The sequence below is a fragment of the Micropterus salmoides genome, unplaced genomic scaffold (genome assembly GCF_014851395.1).
Source record: "Micropterus salmoides isolate LMB-PRFRI ecotype aquatic unplaced genomic scaffold, ASM1485139v1 Ms_hic_scaffold_16, whole genome shotgun sequence".
In the NCBI taxonomy this organism is placed as follows: domain Eukaryota; kingdom Metazoa; phylum Chordata; class Actinopteri; order Centrarchiformes; family Centrarchidae; genus Micropterus; species Micropterus salmoides.
Window position 1 is genome coordinate 10,099,484 of NW_024040707.1, and position 23,088 is coordinate 10,122,571.

General features: G+C 43.5%; 1 protein-coding gene across 9 annotated transcripts in view; it reads right to left on the minus strand.

The window, feature by feature from the left end:
• The window catches only part of camta1a (calmodulin binding transcription activator 1a), a 283,748-nt gene that overhangs the window by 11,196 nt on the left and 249,464 nt on the right, over positions 1-23,088 (minus strand). For 8 of the 9 annotated variants that reach the window (XM_038722942.1, XM_038722939.1, XM_038722937.1 and 5 more), the window contains 8 exons: positions 20,167-22,484; positions 18,048-18,174; positions 17,289-17,423; positions 2,770-2,963; positions 2,329-2,525; positions 2,137-2,215; positions 1,621-1,969; positions 969-1,444 (listed from right to left, as the gene is read on the minus strand). In XM_038722942.1, coding sequence (XP_038578870.1) covers positions 969-1,444; positions 1,621-1,969; positions 2,137-2,215; positions 2,329-2,525; positions 2,770-2,963; positions 17,289-17,423; positions 18,048-18,174; positions 20,167-22,484 — 3,875 coding nt within the window. Of the gene's footprint in view, positions 1-968; positions 1,445-1,620; positions 1,970-2,136; positions 2,216-2,328; positions 2,526-2,769; positions 2,964-13,612; positions 14,065-17,288; positions 17,424-18,047; positions 18,175-20,166; positions 22,485-23,088 lie in introns of those variants that run through there. The other variant, XM_038722940.1, reaches the window with a different exon arrangement.

A 23,088-nucleotide genomic window follows, 5' to 3' on the forward strand; every position in this document is an offset into this window, starting at 1 on the left:
TAGTGACTGTATATGGTCTACATGTACAGGTTTAATTATTTGGCCCTTTGAAAATGTTGACTTTAATGCCAATGGAGAGGGTAATAATGATGAGAGTGATACAGTAGGAAGCTAAAATTCCTAATCCAGCTCTTCATCTGCTGAAGGAGTAGTAAGACTGAGATGGATTGCTGGAAGAATCCCTTGGCTATGAAAGTGGATCAATAGAGAGAGTTTATTATTCGGTGATGGTCATCGACAGAGTGCCAGGTTGGCCTGTTGTGTACCGCCTACCCAATGTAGAAGGTGGACACAAAGGAGGTGGCATGGTGCTGTAACATCCAATTTAAATCTCGTTTTGCCACAGCAAGATAGAGGATTTAAATTGGACAAAAAAAAGCTTGGCATGCATGCCACTTTCCAGAGAGGTGCCACTAAAATATCCATACTACATATTACTGGGCGGCTGTGGCTCAGGGGAAAGAGCGGGCTGTTAATCAAAAGATCGGTGGTTCAATCCCTGGTTCCTCCAGGCTTCATGTTGAAGTGTCCTTGTGCAAGATACTGAACCCCCGAATTGCCCCTGGTGGCTGTTCCACCAGTGTATGAATGTGTGTGAATGCTGGTTTCTGTTTGAGCACTTAGGCTCAGTGTGTGAATGGTGAATGCGATCTGATACTATACAATACATGTAATGAAAGAAGTATAATACAATGTGCTTCATATATAAGGCTTCTAATTTTGATTGTACCAATTTTCACATAAAAATATATTTTAAAAAGGAGTAAATCAGTTACAACATATTTCCCTCCTGATTTTTTCTTATGTGCGGCAAGAAGACACATACTTTGTTATGCCATCTCCATGATGCAGGCATTTAAATCAACAGCAAAACATTTTTAAACCTTTCATCTGTAGCTGTACTAGTACCAAATTCTACACATTTAACTGCCTAATCAATAAGTAATCAGTTGTTTTGTTATTCTCACCTGCAGGTCATCCATCTGTGTAAGACAGTCCTGGTTCTCCAGATCTTCCCGATAAGATAATAGTTCTGCATCAGCCATTTCTCTGTCTGCCATCACCAGCATGCCTAGCTGTTCCCGCTGACGTAACCGGTTGACCAGTTTCTCCTTCCCCAGGCTGCTGCTTCCACTGACCCCCAGCGTCTTCCTCCCCAAGCCGCTGCTGGCGAAACTCTCTCTGGACGTCCATCTGGTTGTCCCTGTGCTGCCTCCTGTAGACAGGCCCTTGTCTGAGCTCAGGCCCTCTGAGGACAAGCTCTTGGGGCTAGAGGACAGCTTGTGGAGCTGTTGTTGCTCCAGGCTCAGAGGAACAGACATAGCCTTGTCAGGCCGAGTTTGAAACTGTTCTGGGTTGGGTTTATGTTTTTTAGCTAATGGGAGGTCTCTTTGGCCCTCGCTGCTGTAGTAGTTAGAGGGCTCTGACCTTGGCCTTCTCAAGTCTGCAAAAAAACACAACATATAACAATAAGCTGCATAATAAACAAGACTTTGTTTGTCACAGGCTAACAGAAAATTAGGCCTCTTCCAGTCAGTGACTTATGAGAGGCCATCGGCTTAACCAGTTTTTCTCTAAGTGTACAGTAAGAGACAGAGGCAAAAAGATAACTGTACTGGCCTGGATTGAGGCCTGTGGTGCTGGATGTGGTTGTAGTGGTGGCAGGACCCCCTTTCTTGCCACTGGGTGCTACTACACTGTTGTTTGCCCAGCTGACCATCCAGCTGTCTGTGGTGGAGGTGTCGGGGGCTGGGGAGAAAGACATGCGAGTTGTGGGTGGTAGAGGGGCTGGTGACTGCTGCTCTTCCCTTTGTAGCTGCTCGAGACATTCAGCCAATTTGGTATGGCCACGAGATCGGGCAATTGAGAGGGGTAAGCGGCCCAGAGAATCTGGGATAGCTAGGGCACGTCTGTCCCATTTATACAGGACGACTGCTGCCTCCAGGTGACCCAGTGCACATGCCCACATCTGGATGGAAAACAGACAGAAAAACAGGAAAAAGAAGCAAAGAGAAACAGAGTTAGTGGGTTTCATCACACCAAACCGACTAACCGACAAACTTATCTCACCACACTAGGATTTCCTTCATTATTGCTCACACTGTTCAAAACTTAACTTAACTTCAGCTCTCTTACCAGAGGTGTGCAGGAGAAGTGATCTACATTGAGAGGGTCCACTTCCAACTCCAAATCAATACTATCAGCATGCTTGGTGCTGGATGGAAGAGAGAAAACAATTAGCTTCTCACCACTATGTAGTGTGGTGCATGCCAATTACAAGCCAAAGCACCCTTATACAGTAAAGTATGTAGAGTAATTTTTGCTCACCGCCACTTGATGAGTGTCTGGATGAGGGTGGCATAGCCTTGTCCTGCAGCCAGGTGAAGGAGTGTCATGCCTCTGAAGGTTTTGGAGTGGATTAAATGTTTGGACTTGGCCCAGCAAGCTCTGCTCATCATCTTCTCACAGACCACCACGACACGGCTCTCAAAGGAGCTACTGGCCTGCATCTGGCCAGATACACACTCACATAAACAAAAGAGGAAATCATATTTAGTCATTGTATACACCCCTTTAACAAAACAACAGAAAAATCAATAACTTTTGTTATAGGAAAGACACCCTCAAATAAAATGTATTATTGTAGTTAGTTATTCAGTACTTTTGACAGTCTATAAAGACAAAACACACATGTGCTCGCTGTGCAATGTCACATGTACAATGATTGTCTTTATGCCCAATATATGACTAGCATGGTATGGTTTTTACCTGTGACTGGCTGTTGTTACCTCCACCTCCTCCCCCTCCTCCTCCCCCTCCTCCTCCTCCTCCTCCTCCCCCCCCTGTTCCTCCCCCAGCTCCACCACTCCCTGCACTGCTCGGCTGCTGGTGGCTGGCCATCTCTGCCATCCTCCTCTCCATCTGCTCCAAGCGCTCCAGGATAGACATTCTGAACTGGTTATCTGGGCAAACAGTGGGACACAGAAGAGCACGTCAGCACACAAGTAGCATCCAGTGTGCAAAAAAAATCTTTGCTGTTACCAGCACAAACAACCCTGTGTCCTGACAAGACAAATGATCACACAGTGTGCACCAGCTGCACCAAATATGTTGCTCTGAGCAGCATTAAGACTGTCGCAGTGACTTGGGGCTGAACATCATGAGGCATACAATCAACCATTCAAGAACAAAAGTCTTTTTCTGAGATACTTTAAAGCTGACTTTCAGTTTACCAGACTTTCACAATACCATCAATCATTAACTTCATCAAAACAATCGCCTTTACTAAAATAACCTTTAAAGCTTATCAATCATCTGCTAAAGTCTGCGATAACTAAACACCTGCCGCCATCTCTCATGCACCACTCAAACACACACCCAGCAGACTAATACAGGTTGAATGATTGGCCAGTGAGTGGGGGCATGTTAAATGTGTCCACCCTTTCACAAAGGACTTCAGACATGCTCTGGGCAGAGCGCACAGCTGAAGGCCCTCTTCAGTTGATTAAGTACACCCTATTATGGCCAAAGAATCCCAGCCCACCCCTCTTCCATGAGCCTGTATTGTAGGAGGACTAAGAAGCTGACAGTGCAGAATCAAACAAACTTGCACCTGTACTGAGTAGCCTGAAAACGCAGGCTTTCCATACATCAAGGTGGATAGAGGTATATAAGATTGTGTTTACATGCTGCTTAGGAGGCAGCACTGCTTTGTACCCTGTGTCAGTCAGTGTAGTTCTATTTCATTCTTCTCGTATATACGCAGGACGAGTCAATACACCAAAAAAGTGTAAATGTAGGGCACACACCCTAGTATAAAACCCGATCGTCATCACACAATGTGTTCCTTTAATCTTCTCACATTTGAAAAAGCTAATAGCAGTTCAATTTGTCACATTGCATTTGGCCTCGTAACCTGAGGGTTGGTGCTTCATTTTCACATTCACCAGAGGCTGCGGTAGGCTGATTGACAGTGGGAATCTTGCTGTTACGGTTTGTGCTGAAAAAGTTACAGCTAGACAGGTAAGTAGGCTAACGTAACTCTCGGATATCCAATGTTAGTGTTAAAAGTTGTGTTAAAAGTCTTTGATGAGTTACATTATTCGTTGCCTTGTTAGCACTCTGCTCTCAGAGGGATACAATATCATTAATTAGGTGTAAATGACTGGGGTAGTCACTTGTTAAGTGCTGAAATGCACTGCTACTGCTGATGTTAGTAAGATTGTTTATGGCAGGCTCTGATGCAGAAGGGGTTAGCCAGCGAACAGCGGTACCAGATTTCCGTAGGGGTGGACAACACTATTGTTGTTGAGTATGAAAATAGTTTGTTAAAGAGTGGCAGTATAGCACTGGCTGTATACTAAATGTGGGTGCCACCTAGCTATCAGTGTATTTTTGTAGGGACTGATTCACTTCATGACATGTTGAGCTCATATGTCTGTAACTCCTGCATGGCGCCACTCCAAGGTTAGGTGAAAGAAAGGCAAGACAAGGAGAGAGACAAGGCCTATGATGTTTTTCTCAGGATTCTGCTGGTGGACGATTATGTGGATCAGAAGCTGGCCGGTCCACAATGAAGCAAGTAACTCAGATGGCTTTAGCACGCCTGGGGCTGGAAAAAGCGCCTGTGGCGGCAGCGCCTTCAAGTGAGGTTCTGGTCAAATCCCAAATCATTCTCCCATCACAGCAGTGATTTCAGAAACTTGGCTGCCATGCAGGAGGCAGGTGACAATGGTTTAGACCGTACGACCCCTGTCATACCTACCATTGGCCCTCAGACCCCATGCACACTGCCCCCATCCACAGTGTCGACTGACTGATGATCTCCTTGCCAGGAGTTATAACATAGCAGAACGCATGGGCCGTATTGGTAATAGCTTTTCTAACCTCATCCTGGCTCTGTCTCAGACCGTGCAGGAATTTGGTGCTCCTCTGCCCAGACTCACAGTGATGCATCCCTTCAGATCCCGCAAATCCCTGGCCCTAAGCCAGGAACTATCAGCCCTCCTAGAAAAAGATTTGGCTCAGTGTGTTCTATTCAGTGTATTTTTTTAATTCTGAAGAAGAATGGCAGGTTACGCCCAATCCTAGACCAGAGGGAAGGTTTTATTCCCCCAGTGGTGCAGAGCACTGGGTAAGCACTGCTTAGTAACATCATTCTATGTTTCCTGCAGTCGCTGCATGGCGGCAGATGTGCATCATGAGAGTGGACAACAAAAATGTGTGGTCACACTATCTGGTTAGTCAGTTCTTGAAGGGCGCACAGAGGCTTACACCATCAGGAGTCACTGTAGTACTTGAAATCAGTGTTGAGGTGCTTGGGTGGTTTTGAACCAGTTGAGGCATTTCTGCTTGCTAACACATCAGCAAAATTAGTTGGGGAACCCCACGCTCTATCAGAGAGCCAGAAGTGCATGCGTTGGTACATTACATTTATTCATTTAGCTGACGCTTTTATCCAAAGCGACTTACAATTGCACCCTTAGCAATTAGGGGTTAAGCGTCTTGATCAGGGACACATTGGGACACCTAAATGGTTCAGGGGTTACACTCCTACCAAGTCCATACTTCCTGCTGAAGAGGGGGCCTCCCTTGCATGAAAACCAAGCTATCGAGTTGGCTGCATTCAGTCCACCAGGCTCATCTAAAGGGCCAGCGGGGCTGTCACAACAGGGTTCGGGCACTAAAGTCATATGTGGAGGCCAATGCCAATGTATGCAAGTCTGATAAACATTTTGTTTGCTATGGGGGTTGTAGGAAGGGTAAAGCTCTATCAAAACAGAGACTTTCCAATTTGATTATGGGTGTGATTCTGCATGTTTATAGCTAAAGCACTGCCGTCTGCCGGTCAGGAGGAATGAAATAAAACATTTCCGAATGTAACTGCGGTTCTAATAATTCTGGATGACCACCAGAATTGTCTGTCACTCGGAATCTGTGTGAGCTGAGAGTCAAGAGTGTGGGAATATGAGCCGAGCAGGTCCAGAGCAAAATTCGGAATAGTTTACTGGGCCGGGAGTATAGGGAGAGTAGACTGGATGAGCGTTATTTTCAGTAGTGGACCTAAAACAATACGTTATGCAAAATTTGTTTTTAACTTTGATTATAGCCTACCAAATGTTCAATATACAATAGGCCTGATTTAATTTAAACATGTTCATTATGTTGTTGTTTGTTTGTTGTAGCCTACAGTTTACTGATTAACTTTAAAATGTAGGCTATTTGACTGTTTTGATCTGCAGTGGAATTAAGCAATTGTTAAATGAATAAACCCGCCACACTGCGGTGGTCATCACTCAATTTAAAGTGCTCCCACACAGCTGAGGGCTTCGACATTTAGTTTTCCCTTTATGAACTGGAGCGTTATGTTCACTGCTGTGAGCGGGGATCAGGCGTGCAAAAAACCCCTGAATATTTGAATCTCAGAACTGGAAATCGAATACCTACTCAACGCATGATTATTTGAATATTCGGGTCCAGTCCTTGTTATAACGGTAGGGTTTTATACTAGGGCATGTGCTGCACCTTATTGCATGGTTACAGGTGACTTTGTTGGTATAATGACTCGACCTACACATATATGAGATGGAGATATCCGGTGCTCAAGCACCAGAAATCATAGAACCACAGTTACACTTGTAACTTTTACGTTACAAGTGTAACAAGTGCATACTTTTAAGAGCTGTCTCTGCTCAGGTTTTCAGCCTTGCAACAAAAAAAGCTATTTTCTCTGTCTGACATATAGAACACATTGTATAATTCAATACCTGAGAGGGGAGAGCAAGTGACTTCTAAGACTTTTACATGTATTTAATTAGTGAAAAAATACAAGGTGTAACTGAAAAATAAAGCAGACCGTAACATTGATCACTACACAAAATGTATTTTAGTAACTAATATTAAAATGTCCACACAAATATAAACACTGCAATTTAAACCTGTTGCAATATGTTTGTAAGATTGTTAAACACAAATCTCACTGAGACATTTAGGAAACCCCCCACAAACATTCACCTACACACAAACAAACAACAAACACTTGTGAGTGTGAATATCCTTGCACACATGCACACACACACACACACACACACAAAGTATGCTGTGTACAGACAGAGGAATGGGATGGGCACAGAGAGCCCACTGCAGCAGGGAGTATAGAAGACTGCATTAGCATTCCCCATTTAGCCACTATGAGGCCGTTTCTGTGGCAACCTGCTGCCGAGCAGTAACTAGGCGACAGGAAGATGGCTGTGTGTATGGTCTGCCTGCGTGCTATTGGCTTATTGATGAAGGGGAGGAGAAGGACTCAGTTCTCCAGCAAAAAAATGGAGATAGAGGGGCAAACAATGAAAAGAAGTCAATAAATCTTTTTTGCTGTGCTTTTGTGTACTTGGCCTACTCTCTTTTATCAGTGTTGACGCCGTAGGTAAGGACCTAATGACTCTAAGTGGGGAGTCTTCACAGCACGACCTGGTGACATTTGCGCTTTATGCTATCTTGGCAGTCATGGCTCAGGGCTCCGTGGAGAGCTAATGTCACAGTCAGACCTCCTATAAGCCCCTGAAAAAGAGGTCAGGTAACTGCTATCATTGGACAGAAAAACATAATGTCACTGGCTTGTAAATTACTGCTCTCAGTGACAATATGCTGCACTGTGAATAATGGACTTAGAGCACAACACTGAGGTCTCTGCCGCCAATCCATGTGTGCTGTAGACTGTCTACGTGGGCCTGGTGTCAGATCAGCAGATCACTCTCTTATCATGCAAGAAAGATGCTTGGAGTGTTTGCAGTGCTTCTTCCTATGTGAGATCCAACTTCACCTATCCACATGGTGACTTGTAGAAACAGTTGAGAGCCTGTTCCAGACTGAGTGCTTATGTCAGGAGGGCAGTCAGAGGTATGGGATAGGTCACAGCACTACAACCTGCCTTGGAAAAAGGCTTTGCTCTCCCTCTCCCTTTGGCTGACAGGGGGGGAGAGATGTTGACAGAGAGATGGAGTGAGAGAGAGAAGGGATAGTTAGCAGGAGGCTGACATGTCTTTGTTCAGACCCAGTGCTGCAGTGTGCTGCAGTGCAGATGATGTCATCTCCACCTGCTGCCTGCTGCTCCAAATGCGATGCACGTCCACTGCAGAGGGAGGATGGGGGTAGAGACGAGTGGGAGGAGACAGGGAGGAGACATGGAAGGTGAGCAGCCAAACAGAACTGGAACAACATGGTTACGTCGTTAACGCCCTCCCACTCTCCGGTTTACTCCCTTGTGACGGTGTGTGGCAGCAGACGTGGTCACTCTCACACATTTAGGGCAGACTGTGACATGCTATTTTAAAAAGCAGTTGGGTGCAAAAATGAGGCAGAGCTCCAAGCATTATATTTAGAACACCTGAAATGAAGGAAAGTTGATTAGCCAACCGAAGTGTCCATTACACCTGTCATGACACAAATATGCCTATCGCTCGTGGAGATTTATTACCCATCTTCCCCTTGCTTCTAGTGATGTATTCTGCTGCAAGACTTGGACCCTTGCGAACTTTCCCCATCCAAATTGAATATGAAAACCACAAAAGGAGAGGAAGCTCTCATTAATTTTATGCTTCAATTCATCAATTCTCTCACATGTCTATTTACCTGAACTGATCTCTGTTGTGGGTTATACTGTGGCGTGTTAAGTGTTATCTAGTAAGAGTTATTTTAATGAGAACAGCTAACAGAGTTAAGAGTGAATATTTCTTTCTGTATAATCTGTTACATAACAAGTGGAGTGTGCTTTTTGCAATTACAGTCAATATGTGGCTAAATGATGACCTGACTTGTCTCCACTTAGAAGTGAGAGGAAAACCTCTCACCTTTGGGACGAGATCCTGGATAGGATGGGGAAATACAACATTTTTCTTTTAATAAGAGTGACAGTTGCCTTGGCTAAGGAGGGAACACTACACATCAAGAATGTGAAAAAAAACACCCACATAATACTCTTATTAACTTTTATGACTGGTAACCCATGTGAGTAATTTTGTCGCTTGCCTTGGACTGACACTCCTTAGAATAAATTACTAGTGTTATCAGCATGGCACCCAACAGACACCGGCCCATGACCTGTCCTGTCATTAAGAAGCTGGGCTCCATGGGGAAAGTCACATGTCTAGTGTCGGAAGTCACTTCTGCGTAAGATCCACAGCAGAAGTATTGTAACATCCTTTCTGCATTATAAAACTAGTGCCTGTTCTCCGCAGAGTTAGTGGTGTTCCTCACCCTGTGATGACAATTGTGTGTCACTGTGGCTCTTCTGTTGCTTCTCATCAGCTTCTCTCAAAGGACACTCGTGTCCTCTTAGAGAAGCAGAGAGCACAGGACCTGTAAGATGTGCATTACGTTTTAAACCACACGTCACGGCCCTGTTCATTGTGATGTGTCTCATCTCTGGGAGATTTCAGCAGCTCCTCATGAGACAGGTTGATATACAGATGGATAAGGTAAGGAAGGACAGGGCTGTTTTATTGACACTCAGTGGAGCAGTGGGAGTGAGAACAGGCTGAAGGGAGGAAGAAGACAGCAGGAGAGATTACAGGTAAAGAAAGGACAAGGGTGAAGTGAGATGAGAAGACAGTAGTTGAGTAATTTATATAGTGAACTGCCTGATAGAGTGTGGAAGGACATCTTTAATTCTTACTTCTGAACCTCTGGTTGTGTTCATGCCAATCAAATATAGTGCTGGACCTCATTATCTCTCTGCAGCCAGTCAGCTTCTCACATGTAATCTTGTAGATAGATCGGAGGGCAGCCTCCCTTTGGGTCTCTGTGTGAGCTGACTGACAGGGGCTGGTATTTGTGACCATGCAGGGGAAGGAGCCAGGCCATCTGGTAGCAGCCCTCACAGCTGGAACATATGGCTGCCTGTTGATCAAAGGCCGACTTTACTTTGACATAGTGTAATGGCCGGTTGTGGTTTTGTTCTGTCTGTTGTAATTTTTTCTTCCTTTATATTCTTGTTTGCAGAGTGATAACATAAAATTTTGTTGTTTAAAGAATAATAGTGTATGTGACAGAGACATCTTTTGTATATACAATCTGTCATTGTGGGATCAAATCTATTTGAGGATGCCATCTATCCATCCATCTGCTATATGGCCTACCCTGCTCAGGGTCGTAGGGGGTGGGGCGAGAGGTATCCACACAAGGCTAACACTCATAAACAGACAAATGCATTCACATTCACACTTTAACTCTTTGGACTTTGGACTGTTGGAAACTGGATCACCTCGAGGAAACCCCTCAGGCACAGGGTGAACATGTAGACTCCACACAGAAACAAAAGCAAATAAAATGACTGCTACAGATTCATACATGATTTGCCATTTTAATGCTCTATATCATGTTTGCTTTGTATACCCTGTCCCTCAATCCAAAATCATTCAGTCAGAAGGCAAATGCTTATAGCTTACTGGTTTTGCATACAACAACTTGCAACCTGTAAACAGCAGCAGAAATCCTTTCCACACAAGGAAATCAGCTTTGTTAAGCCAGCCAGATGCATGTATCACTGGAATGCTTCTCTTCAACAGAACTCATCAACGTGTGGAAAATACAATATTCAGAGGCATTATGTCCAGTCAGACAATTCTGTCTCACCACTGTTTCCACAGATAATTTATTCTCAACCATATACAGCAGTTTAATAACTGCAAACAAAGGTCACAATGCTTGACTGATACTCTTCTGTTCTGCCACAAAGGTGAAGCAGCTCTTAACCTACTGGCATTTGTCCAGCTATATAGGTCAATATGAGTACAGTCTAAATGCTGAATAGATACATTGTGTCATACTGAAGGTAAAATGCCAAGAGTGCACACCATGGGGATTTACTGTCATCTGCTATCACACTAATAGAGTAGTACAGTATTGGCTTTTTGTCTTAGAGAGTAGGGTAGTTTTTTTTTAATAGATGTTCAGTTGATACAGAAACACGTACATATCATTAGCTTCCTATTTGCATTAACAACTACATGCTACTTGACACATCAGCGGCAGGCAGGAGTGCGGATGAGAGATGAGTGGAGAAATAATTTCAAAGATGAATCAATCTGATATAAAACAAGGCGGCCCAAAGGAATAGGACGTCTCCAAAGCTTTCCATTAATAGTAAGACAACACAGTCAGGCTAAATGCATTCACAGGATTCTCAGCTTGTTCAGTCCCTTTTCTCTAAATCTTTTTCAACATTCTACTTAAAATCATATTTCCGTCTTTTGTCACCTACTGGAATCCGACCTACGGCATATTGTATTGTAGCAACAATTGTAATTTACAAGTGAGGACAGACAGGAGAGTGAGCAGAGAGAGAGACCTGAGACTTAAAGCCATTTGATCTTGAATCTGATATAATGTATGTTTGATTTGAGACTATTTTACAGCCTCTTTTTAAATTTGGTCTTATAACATCTCAGAGGGATAAAACTGCATAGCATGAACAGGAACTGAACTTGAATTTGCAGACTGGTCAACAAACAAAAAACAAAACTTACAACACAGCATAACAGAGGCACTTTCCCTGGATCATAGCTATTAATATACGATACAACTAGCTATGAATACAGAAAAATACATTAACAGCAGACTGGAGAACAGATGTGGACAGTATCATGCATATTCTATATCATAGCATAGACAGATTTTGACTATCCACTATATACTGGACTTAAATGGATTGTAAAGTGATGAAATATAAGGTAACTAGCAAACTGTAAGATAAAAAAAATCAAAGCAATAGTATAAGAGAAGTCCACAACTGTGAGGCCATTGTGAGAAATGACTGTTTCTCTTTAAATGTGCCTGTCTCTTTAAAACATCTTGTCTGGGGTGATCCATCACCTTTAGGTGTAAGCATTCCACGTCACTGCTGCTGTTACTAGTACTACTACTATTGCTCCTGTTATTACTACTACTGGTACAACTACAACAGCTTCCACTTTTTTGTTGATATTATTAGTAATAAATCTGCTACCATAATATAGCTAATGGTATTACTGACAGCATTTCCTAACTAGATAAACAAACAGACAGACAGATAGTGAAAGAGAGAGATAGACAGAAGACACAATCTGCTTATGTTCATGTCCCACATGAGGTACTTAATGCATACAATTGACATGATGATCATATATACACATATACATTCATGCTTGTGGATGTCTTCAAACATATGCTTACATATACATATCTAAATGCAGATATATATATATATATATATATATATATATATACACACACACACACACACATCTATAAAGTTATTTTATTTAAGGCTGATATGGAAAAGTGGATAAAACTCCTGCTAAAGTGATATAATCAATATTGATATTGCTACTCCTGCTTCTGCAACACGCAAACTACTACAAGTACTGCTATACTGCTAACACTACTGCCACTCATACAACTAATAAGTTGTTTTGTGTTTCTACTGCTATCAACTATACTATATAAGTAAACCCCTTTGCATTAAAGTGACCACAAAATAGAGTTACTTTGTATTACTATGACTACCTATGCATTAGACCTATGTAAAACAGCTCTGTGGTGATAAATCCAACTTTTTAAAAACATATTCTCCAAGACTTTGGTCTGTTGTATTGTATATCTCAGTTATTTTAAGAGGCTAAAATATGGGCTATGCATCTTGTTCTATACCTTGAATATAAGACAACTCAAAACGCAATGAGCAACAGGTAGATAAATTTACATCTGCAATTCTCTCACTTTGAATAGTCTGGAAAGCTCTCAACCAACTCAAACTTTGAAGACTAAACGGGATTAACGAGCAGTCGCTGTTCACAGATTTGTGGTGCTGAAACGCTCAGGGGCAGCACTTAAGATAGACTACTGTAGCAACGTGTGCTTTTTATTTCGCCCCATTTTAATTGTTCAATTAGTCCATGCTGTTACTGATGTGAGCCCTGGATGCAATCTGAATGATAAAACATGTACATTTCACCGACGACACGCTGGCCCCGATAACCTGAGCAGCAACAACTCTCTAATGCGCTAGATAGCAAGTAGGCTACTTTCAACAACACGTGAAACAGCACTTGCAGCTGGCAACCTAAGCCTGAAACACAGCGACCATAGAGTTCAAGCAGACTAAAACTGCAAAGAAAGAGTCATAAATACTTGAAATGTGAACGCCAGGTTTCGACGAAAATACTAGGCGCACGAGAGCTTTAAGTTAACTTCCTTTGCAAAATACCAGAAAAACTAATTGTCTCTAAAGGCGTCTTGAGGAGTCCTAAATATGCCCAAGCACTAGTCGTGAGTCAGGAGTTGGCTACTATCAACGTCAACTCTCCAGTGCTCTGCAATGAGGCAGAGTCACATGAAACACTTAAAGAAAGCATGTGGCCAAAACAGACAATTTCTTGAAAACAAACAAACAAACAAAAAACTCCGCTACAGCATAGGCACATGTCAACTACTTAACATGCGGGATGTTCGAAGAAACGTGTAATTTCAACTTCCCCTGGCATACAGGAGAAACACACAGAATATGAAAACAGCCAAAAGACAACGCAAACACAGCACAGCACTACAGCCATAGGTTGAACTTAACACTTCTAACCTTCTATTTTATTTTCCATTGGTCCACCTCAAAGCCAAAAATACTGTCTCTTTTGTCTTTTAGGAAACGCAGGTGTCATTCACTGGCATCCTGACCCCAAGAAGTCCAACCAAAGCTGCCTTTCACTCAAATTGCAGTTTTGCCCCAAGAAGTCTTGCGGTCGGGATACCGCATGGTATTAAACGGAGAAACAATTAAAATAGATATCCTTGGTGTAGACTGAATCTCAATCTCAACAGAGCACTCGTCAACAATAGAACAAAGTGAGGGAAGAGAGCGACGTGAGGAGAGCAAGGGAGAGAGAGAGAGAGAGAGAGAGAGGAAGACCGCTCACTTCTCCTCTTCCTCTAATATCCCCCTCCTCTTCACTTGTTTCACCTCACACACATACACACGTTCCTTGTGTTTCTAGTAGTCGCTGCTATTCCAGCCTGCAGTAAAATGACAAATACCGCTGCTAGGAGACGTTGTGCGCACGTGCCGCCGGTAAACAGACGCCCTAATTCCCGTTTGCCGCCTTCTCTTCGAGCCGTGGTCCTGGTCCTAAAAGCTCGCCTCTCATCGTATGGTTATTATAACTGGTTATTTTGCCTATTATAATAACAAGTAGCCTACTGTTAATCAAATAGATCTACTCTGCTCGACGCGTGTGGCTGTTAATTTGGTTCACTGTGCGCCTGCACGGATTCTCCCACACTGGAGAAAGTCGTACAACCGTTCAAAAGACGACTAGATTCGCCATCTAAACTAAATCTTGCTCTGTTTGTGGTAGTTTATCATGTTTACCCAAACACGCCCACTCCTCCGCTCCTGCATTGTGTGTACACGGTCTGCAGTTTGTCACGCCGCGGTGTAGTTAGCTCAGTCAGTCAATAAGCTCCCTTGAACACTAATAGTCAGTATGCCGCTATGCGGGGCTGTAATTTGGCAGTTCCCAGCAAACCTCTCCCGGCTCGGATTGTGAGATCTGAGCTCAGGGACTTATTTGTGCGGACGATGAGTGTTCTGCAGCTCCGACAGCTTTTCTGTCCTGCCCATGGCTCCATACCTGCAGTGCTGCAGAGAAAAGCGCCCCTTCCCCCACTCTGCATTATGACAAATCAAGGCAGGCAGGCAGCTGTGCCATTAGCACATCATAGCACAGGGAGCTTTCCATGGGAGAACAAACTCACAAACATGTATAGCACACCGCTGCGAACACAAAATGTTGCACGTATGGCACGTAGCCTAATGTCAGCAGCCTGTAGTTAATGTGACTGGCTGTAGGGGTTAAATAGCGTGAGTCTGTACAGTCTCATTTGATAACAGTGTATCGAAAGAGGGAAACTAAATGTCTCGCTATCATTCTTCCGTTAGACGTGCAGCGCTTCTTGCTTCTCCTGTTGTGCTCCTTGACTGTGGTCATTATCGATGTGATGACTACACGTGCCCAAGTGATTACACCCTGCCCTACTTCTGAACCAGTTAGACGGTCTAAATATCACGGAGGAAATTGAGTTCCTCTGTCATTACAAAGGGTAAACAAAGGCAAACACATCCAAGCATTTACTTGAAAAATATTCTGTATTCACCTACACATGGAGTTTATAGTGCGCTCTGCAGAAGAGTCGCTGTCCACAGTTCGGTGGTCCTGAAGCTGCTGGTCACACACGCTTTTGCTATAAGCAAGTGGACCCCGGAGGAGCACTCATTTATTGTAGTAACAATCGATCATGTGTGTGATTGGCACACTTCAATATTTCAATAGAAACAATCCTTCCCTTTTCTGTTTGGCTAACGCTCTCCTCTCTCACTGTCACAAACAGGTCCACACAGGAAACCACCTGGTGCCACATCACCTTGGAATAATGTTAATAATTGTAGGGACAAATGATTTTTCAGTAGCTGGGTAGCCGGATGGAACAATGATGAATTAAGCTGAAGTCTCGCCAAACTTCACAAGTGAAAATCCCAATGCAGCGATCTTTGTGGATCACTACGTGTCATTGTCATTCAATAAGAGACCATAGATTGCCACAAAACAAAAATACTTGGAGATGGCAGGCAAGGGGTTAATATAAGTAAGGTAATAGGATGGGCTGTGTTTTCCCTGAGACAGTCAGCTCCTCCTTAACTGGTTCTCTGAATGGGCCAGTGAGGCAGTAGGGTATGAATGGCGGAGGGATCCACTGGTACGGGAGCGGCCAATTCTCGATTACTCACTCCCACTCCCTCAAGGGCCGTCTGCAATGCAGCTGTCCTGTGAGCCTGTGCTTTGCCATGCCCTACTTTATCCTGTCAATGCTCAAGCACTGCAGCAATGCTTCCCCAGCAGCGCGTGCACACACACACATATATACACAAACACACAATGACTTACATACTGATTACATTCTGGTGAACATGCCTACAGTAGGTCTTCTGACTCAGACTTCATTTGAATTTAAACGGAATGGAAATTTGCCAACCCTGCAGCATCAATTGTTATGTGTAGAAGACCTCTACAATGCTGATCTGCAACAGTTTTTTACTGTAATGGGGTCACATAAAAACATAATTTTCAAATACTCATCACAACCAATGTCCAAATTTGTCATTGCATTTGCACTTCGGTATGCACAATAGCTTTCCTACTGGCTGATTTTAACAAAGACAAGATGAAAAAATGAAAGCATTCTCTCACTAGACTGACCTTAAAGTAAAGCTTCAAATATGACATGTGGTATTTTATTTGCACATCTCAGAACAACAGACTACAAAGTGAAAATGAAAATGTCTCACTCAACATATCTGAAATCAGTTTCTCTTGGGTAATACCAAAAAATCAATAATCTTAATAATAATATGTTTCTGATATTAATATACGGAGAAATATAGCAATAGTATGCATAGCCACATTTGTTAAAGTCAAATAACAACAACAAAAACAATAATAATAATAATAATAATAATAATAATAAATCTAACTGACATTCATTCAATGCAATGAATGCATTACATCAGGTACAACTCTTCATATGTGTGTAACAAACAATTAATTCAATTCAATTTTTAATGCAATTTGTGATGATTCATTAAAAGTTGAAAAATAAAATATATTGAATTATTAGGAGCCTTATTACCAACAAAAGGTACTTTCCAACAACTCTGATAACACGGTTCTGAAGATTCGTACTTACAAATTTACACATTCTCTGCACATACTGTTGTGGATTTTTCTGTGACATTTATCATGTTTGGTCAAGGACCAAAGCGCCGGCATGTTTTATGGCTAGAAGCACAATTTTAAAGTCAACTCATTATCTTCTTGGTGTCATTATAACTGTATACTCCTGTCATTCTGATATATGATACGTAACAACAGCAACAAACACACTATGTGGGTAAAAATTATTAATTTCACAATGTATCTTTTGGCAGTATTTAACAATATCCTGCTGACTTGTTGAGTTGTGACAAATTAGTTTAAAGCAAAGCTACAGAGAGGATTTGTAATGCATGATGGTCCAGCAGATCATTTATCAAAATGAACAAAATTAATAAGGGCCACAGGATTTTGAACAGCCAAAATGAATGCTTAGGAATTACATAAAGAAGTAATGAGTAAAGAAAACAGAGAGGAAAAAAATGTGTGGACTGATAAATAGTCAGGGCAAGGTACCGAGGCTAACAAAAAAAAAACTGAGGACAGACGTACCATCCAGCGAGAGCCAGTCGTGCTGAGATGATGGCAATGAAGGAAGAGCGCGGGCCTTGTACTCAAACACCACCGAGTTGGAGATGATCTGGTTGCTGACAGCCACCTGTAGCGTCACCAGCCCTGTGTCATGAGCTGGAGAGAGAGAGAGGAGAATGAGAATTCAGTACATATAATGCATTCACAAAGTCACTATTATAATTTATTTGTGTAAATACATTTTTGAATGATAGACATACAGTAGCTTTTAATACAGGACAGTGGGCAACAGGTAAACTGGTTTAGATTAGCATTGTTTTCAACCATTGTTACAAAGTTGACTAGGATTTTCAGTATTTTAATATCTAAATGTTGAGATAATTTGAACAAGCAATCGTTTGCCTTATAAATGTTATGTATAAAAATCTACTATTAATACACAAAAAACTTGCTGACCAACGTGCAGGCTATTGCTTCAAACTAATAAATGAAAGCTAATAATATTTGTGATAGATAATGTATGTTTTTACTGATAAATACAAAACTAAGCATGACAACCTTCCTTACCCCTATCTCAAAAAACAACAAAGAAAACAGAGAAAAAATGTCAAATGTATTTTTGATGGCAGAAATTGGCCCATTTCTAAAAGAAAAAAAAGTCAGAAGTTAAGTTGAATATGCTGGTAGCTCCTCTGATGGTTTATGAATAATGTGATAGTGAAACCTCCTCATAAATGTCCCTTCTCTTCTTTGATGTGTGTGAGCACTCTCCTGTTTTACCTGGGCAGTAGCAGCGCAGCACCCCTGGTTGGATGAGAGAAGCTGGGACTGAGATCTGATCAAACAAGCAGTTGTAGTTTGAGCTGACCTCTTGCCAAGGCCCAGTGATCAGCACCTTAACTCCCCCCTGAAAAACAGGACATATGGCTAAAACAAACTCATAACACACCTGCAAAGACAGGTTAAAGTACATTACTTGTTGTACCCTGCCACCTAGAGTGCAAAGACAAGAATGGCACCAAGATTACATTATTTGTTGTACCCTGCCACCTACAGTGCAAAGATAAGAAAGACACCAAGGAAAAGAAAACAACTCCCTTATACTGATCTCTGCTGCCATCATGTGGATAACATACAGACAACATGCAGTGCGTTGACTTCGTGCAGCGCTGCCAGCGCTGACTTATGTGATGCATGCTGGACTTAAAATAAGGCATGCTGGTTATAAATTGTGTCCGACCAACGTCAGCATTTCACATGACATTAAAACCTCGCGGGAGCAAGGCGGCTGCAGGCGCCGAGTCCGGCGGCCGCAGTTGCTTTTCCACGGTTGCACCAAGTTGGAACCACACTTTTGCCTGGTCTCGCGGCATTTTTCTTTAAAAATGCCGCGAGATCAGTCATTGATCTCAGCTCACTGTAAGCTCACGCTGGTAGAATGTGTCCGACTTGACGGCCGTTTTTATTCCCCGCCCCTGCAGTCACCTGCAGCTCACGTTAGACTATCAAGTCGGTGAAAGTCAGCCGCCGTCATCTCGAACGCACCTACTATCACTACACCCGCTTTCCTACAATACAACCAACACTGACATTAAAATGTTGTGCTACCCTCCAGAGGTTGGAGGAGTGTATTACTGCCGACAGCATAATTGTAATGCCAACAAAAACTGCATTACACAGAGTGGTGAAAAGTGGGGATTTGATGCACAATATATTAAGGTCTACATAATTATGGTAAAATATTTCAGTGAAATTATTTTAGATATCAAACTTGCAACCATTGTTCTTCATGCATAACGTCTCTCATATGTTTTATGTTACATTTATATTTCAAGCATTCAGCTGATGCTAAATTATCCAGATTTATCCAAAGACACACCAGCATGCCATTATGCTTAATGGCTTAAGGGCACTTCCTCCAGTAGCTCCCTCTGACTGGTGGTATATTTTTCAAATTCAAAACTCTGGCTACTAAAAGATTTGCTGACCTGCTGAGTCCTCAACATTAATGCTGTGCTCATCTGGTAATAATATACATATTATATAATCACACCACTCTGTCTTGGCTGTACTGTCACCACAACAATGGAAAGAGTCTCTCATCACAGTCATGAATACAAAAGCATTTCCATTGGTAACCTGAAAATGTATCTCTAGTTAATCTTTCACATGCATGCCCCTTTCCATTTTCTTTACTTTCCTTCTTTATTTTTTATTAAAGACGAAAGCTTCCAATTATGGCAGTTTTTATAGCAGAAGAACAGTTTATGTCTGGCTGTCAGAGATCTAGCAGTACATTACCTAAACAACCCTGTCAAAATGGTGAGGGTACCTGAACTGTCCATTAAACACAAACAATCTTGACAATCTAATGAATCTAATGGATATTCAAGGACAGTTCAGTTCAGTCGTTAATCACCTTTATTTGGAATCATTCACCTTTGTTTTATTAACATTTACTCATTTTAGCTGACGTTTTTATCCAAAGCTATATATGTCAGAGGTTGCAAACCTCTGGACCAACTAGGGGTAAAGTGTTTCGCTCAGGGAGACATTTGTGGATGTGTCGCAGTGGGAATCGATCCGCCCACCAAAGTCTTACACACTGCACCATGGCCACCCTTTATGTATACATTATTTACTAATAACTGATTATTATTTTATATTTATTATTATTATTATTAAAAATAAGTACTTTAGGTAAGTGGGCCACAGTGAACCTATTTAAAACCTTGTGGACTGCTCTAGTTCGAAATGCAGATTTGACTTGAAATGTGTCGCGTGAAGTTGTTACGACCCAATGCCTCAGCAATTAAGCTGGTACATAAAATATTACAACCAAAAAGAATGATGGCTAAAAAAAATATTTGTGAAAAAATAAAAAAGCCCTGTCACTCACCTCAGGATAGGACCACTCAGGGGAGTAGTCAGTAACCATGAAGAGCCGCCCTGTGGCCTGAAGCATCCCCAGAGCCCCCTGGGCTACAGCTGCAGAAACCACCTCCGCTACATTCATGTATGACAATGAGCCTGCCTCTCCTGTGTTTCCCCCTGCTCCAGCCCCTCCACTCAGAGACTGGGGACTGCAGCAGGGTTGAAGGCAGAGCTCTGAGGGGTTGTAGCCAGAGCCCCTGGCCCCTCCATCTTCCTGGCCTTGCTGGGGGGGGGCACCAGCTGTATTCTGACTATCAGAGTTGTGGGATGTGACTAGCTGGTGAGCATATAGGGCCCCTCCAGCTGACATGGTGGTTCCACTTCCATCCACTGAGATGAAGTCATTAATGAGATCAGAAAACTGGTTCCCAAAAGAGATGTCAAAGTGATCCAGACTGATCTCCATGCCAGTCCCTCCTGCTCCTCCATTACTGGCCGCTCCACCTAGGCCTTGGTGGGTTCCGACAGCATTGTAGAGTCCCTGGACCATGTTTGTGCCTTGGAGGAGAGGCTGTAGCTGTTGCTGCGGCTGGGAGCGGTTGCTTCCATCAACATTGTTATTTCCATTATGAATTGGTACCCCTTCTCCTGCACCTCCGGTCCCTCCTCCACCACCATCTGAGGCCTGTTGCAGGTAGTGCTCTGCGCCACCTCCCTCTCCATTTCCTGCCCCACAGGCCTGAATGTGCTCTACTGGCTTGATTAAATTCTCAGCTCCATTCTCAGTGGCTCCAGCCTGAGCTGAACTCACACTGCCTGTTTGCTCTAGGCCCACAACCTCCTCGTGCTCAGTGCCCAGCCCCGGATAGGTCCCCTGGTACTGTAGCAGCTGGAGAGAGCCTGCCTGGCCAGACCCCTCTGTGGGTGAGCCTCCATTACAGTTGGCCCTATGCTGGGTCTGGTGAGCCTGGTGGTGGTGGTGGAGATGGCCGTTGCTGCCAGGGGAGTCCGTCTTCACCACCTGCAGGCCCATGTAACCTCCAGAGTCATGGGAGTTGTGCTCCATCAAATGTGTTTTATGGCCCATGCTGGGCCTCCCCTGCTGAGCATGGCCTGTCTGAGAGGCATCTTGGAGGAAGAAGCTGGGTGAACGATTCTGATGTTGCATGTGAGGACTGGACATGGCCTGACCATAGCTCACTGTGGCAGCACTGGAGGTAAAGTCCTGCTTGGCATCAATGGCACTGAAATCCATCTGCTCCAGGGTGGTGCTGGGACTCAGACCCCCACCAGAAGGAAGCAGGGAGCCTGCAGGGGTCAGAGTAAGGCTGCCCTGGCCTGAACCAGCACCAGATGACACAGACACCCCGCTGCCACAGTTTACTACTGCCCCCACCTGATAGCCACTCTCCTTGGCCAGCTGCTGCTCAAAGGATGTATCTTCTGTCTTGATATTCTTTACCAAAGCTGAGCTGAAGGTGTAGCCATTGTCCGACATGGTGGGGGAGCGCTGCAGATTGCCGTTGGTGCTACTGCTGCCACCAGAGGAACATGAGTTTGAGGAAGAGTTGCCTTCTGTCTTCATTGCACTACCTCCATAGGTCTGGCCCTGTTTGGGATTGTTCAGGAAGCAGTCGGGGTCAAAGTTCATGTTGGTCTCTGGCATCTTGATGGTTCCAGAGTCCAGACTGCTAGAGAGCACTAGTTCTTCAGACACCCCAGCTGTAGACAGCATGGACAGACTGTCTCCTCCTGCAGTAGTCCCAGGATCCCCGACTCCGGCACTGGGGAAGGCAAATTTGTGACGATCAGAGGTCACAGACAGCACCAAGCCCTGTGAGGTCGCATCTGTACCCATCAGGTGACTGTTGGAACCCCCAGTAGGAGACATGCTGTAGACAGGGTCTCCAGTGACCTCAGACATAAAGACACTCTGGGACAGGCCAGACATGACAGAGGCCACGTGGCTCATCCCTGTCACCACAGGGCTGTCAGCCATGTCTGGATCGCTATTGAGGCCGCTGCTGATGGAGACGGGGGAGTTCTGTGTGGTGTCAGGGACCTCAACCTGGTTGGTGGACGACACCTCTGTGCTGTTCTGGTGCAGGAGGACAGGCTTGTGGACTTTGCCATTGCGTTTCTCCCTGGCACTGCCCCCTCCACCACCTCCCCCAGAGCTTTTCCCTCCGCCATGGGCACTGTGCTCTGTTTTCCCCTCTGACACATCGTTGTTTTGTACCTCAGAGTGAGAACTGCTGTAGCCCCCTGAGCGGGGGTCCACCTTGGGGGAGATGATGCGGTGTTTGGCGCTGTTGCATTTGTGGTGCACACTGCTCCCTGCACCTATATAAGAACAAACAAAGCAAAGAGGTTGGGGATTTGGATGGGTAAGGGGGTTGCAGAAAGAGGAAGAAGTAAAGACATATACATACTATTGATTTCTGTATACATTAGGACAGGGACAAGGATGGATGATTTCTTTGTTTTCGTATATTTATTTAGTTTGTGAAAGACGATGTTCTCCTTGGGATGATAAAACTTGCCTCTTTTTTTGTATATAGTGAGGGAATGGAAGTTTTGCATGGATTGTTACATTAAGTCATCCGAAATAAAAATGCATCTGAGGTTATCCAGAGTAATTTGCTTTAGAACTTTGTGCTCTACATTCTTTTTTTCTGAGTGACAGCCTATAGTGAAATTACACAGCTAAAATATATGATTGAACAGCTGGGCTATTTCAGATATGGCCCTGACACAGTTATCAGTAAACAAAAATTATAAGCCAATAACCCTGAAACTCAATTTCGCCATCAATCACCTACCAATAAAAGACCTCAACCACCGTCTCTGATCTACCACATAACAAACAGTATCTTTATGGCCTTTTTGTTTTTCTTGCTGAATTTTACAGTTCTCTCTTGAGAACAAACTCCACCCCACCCACTAG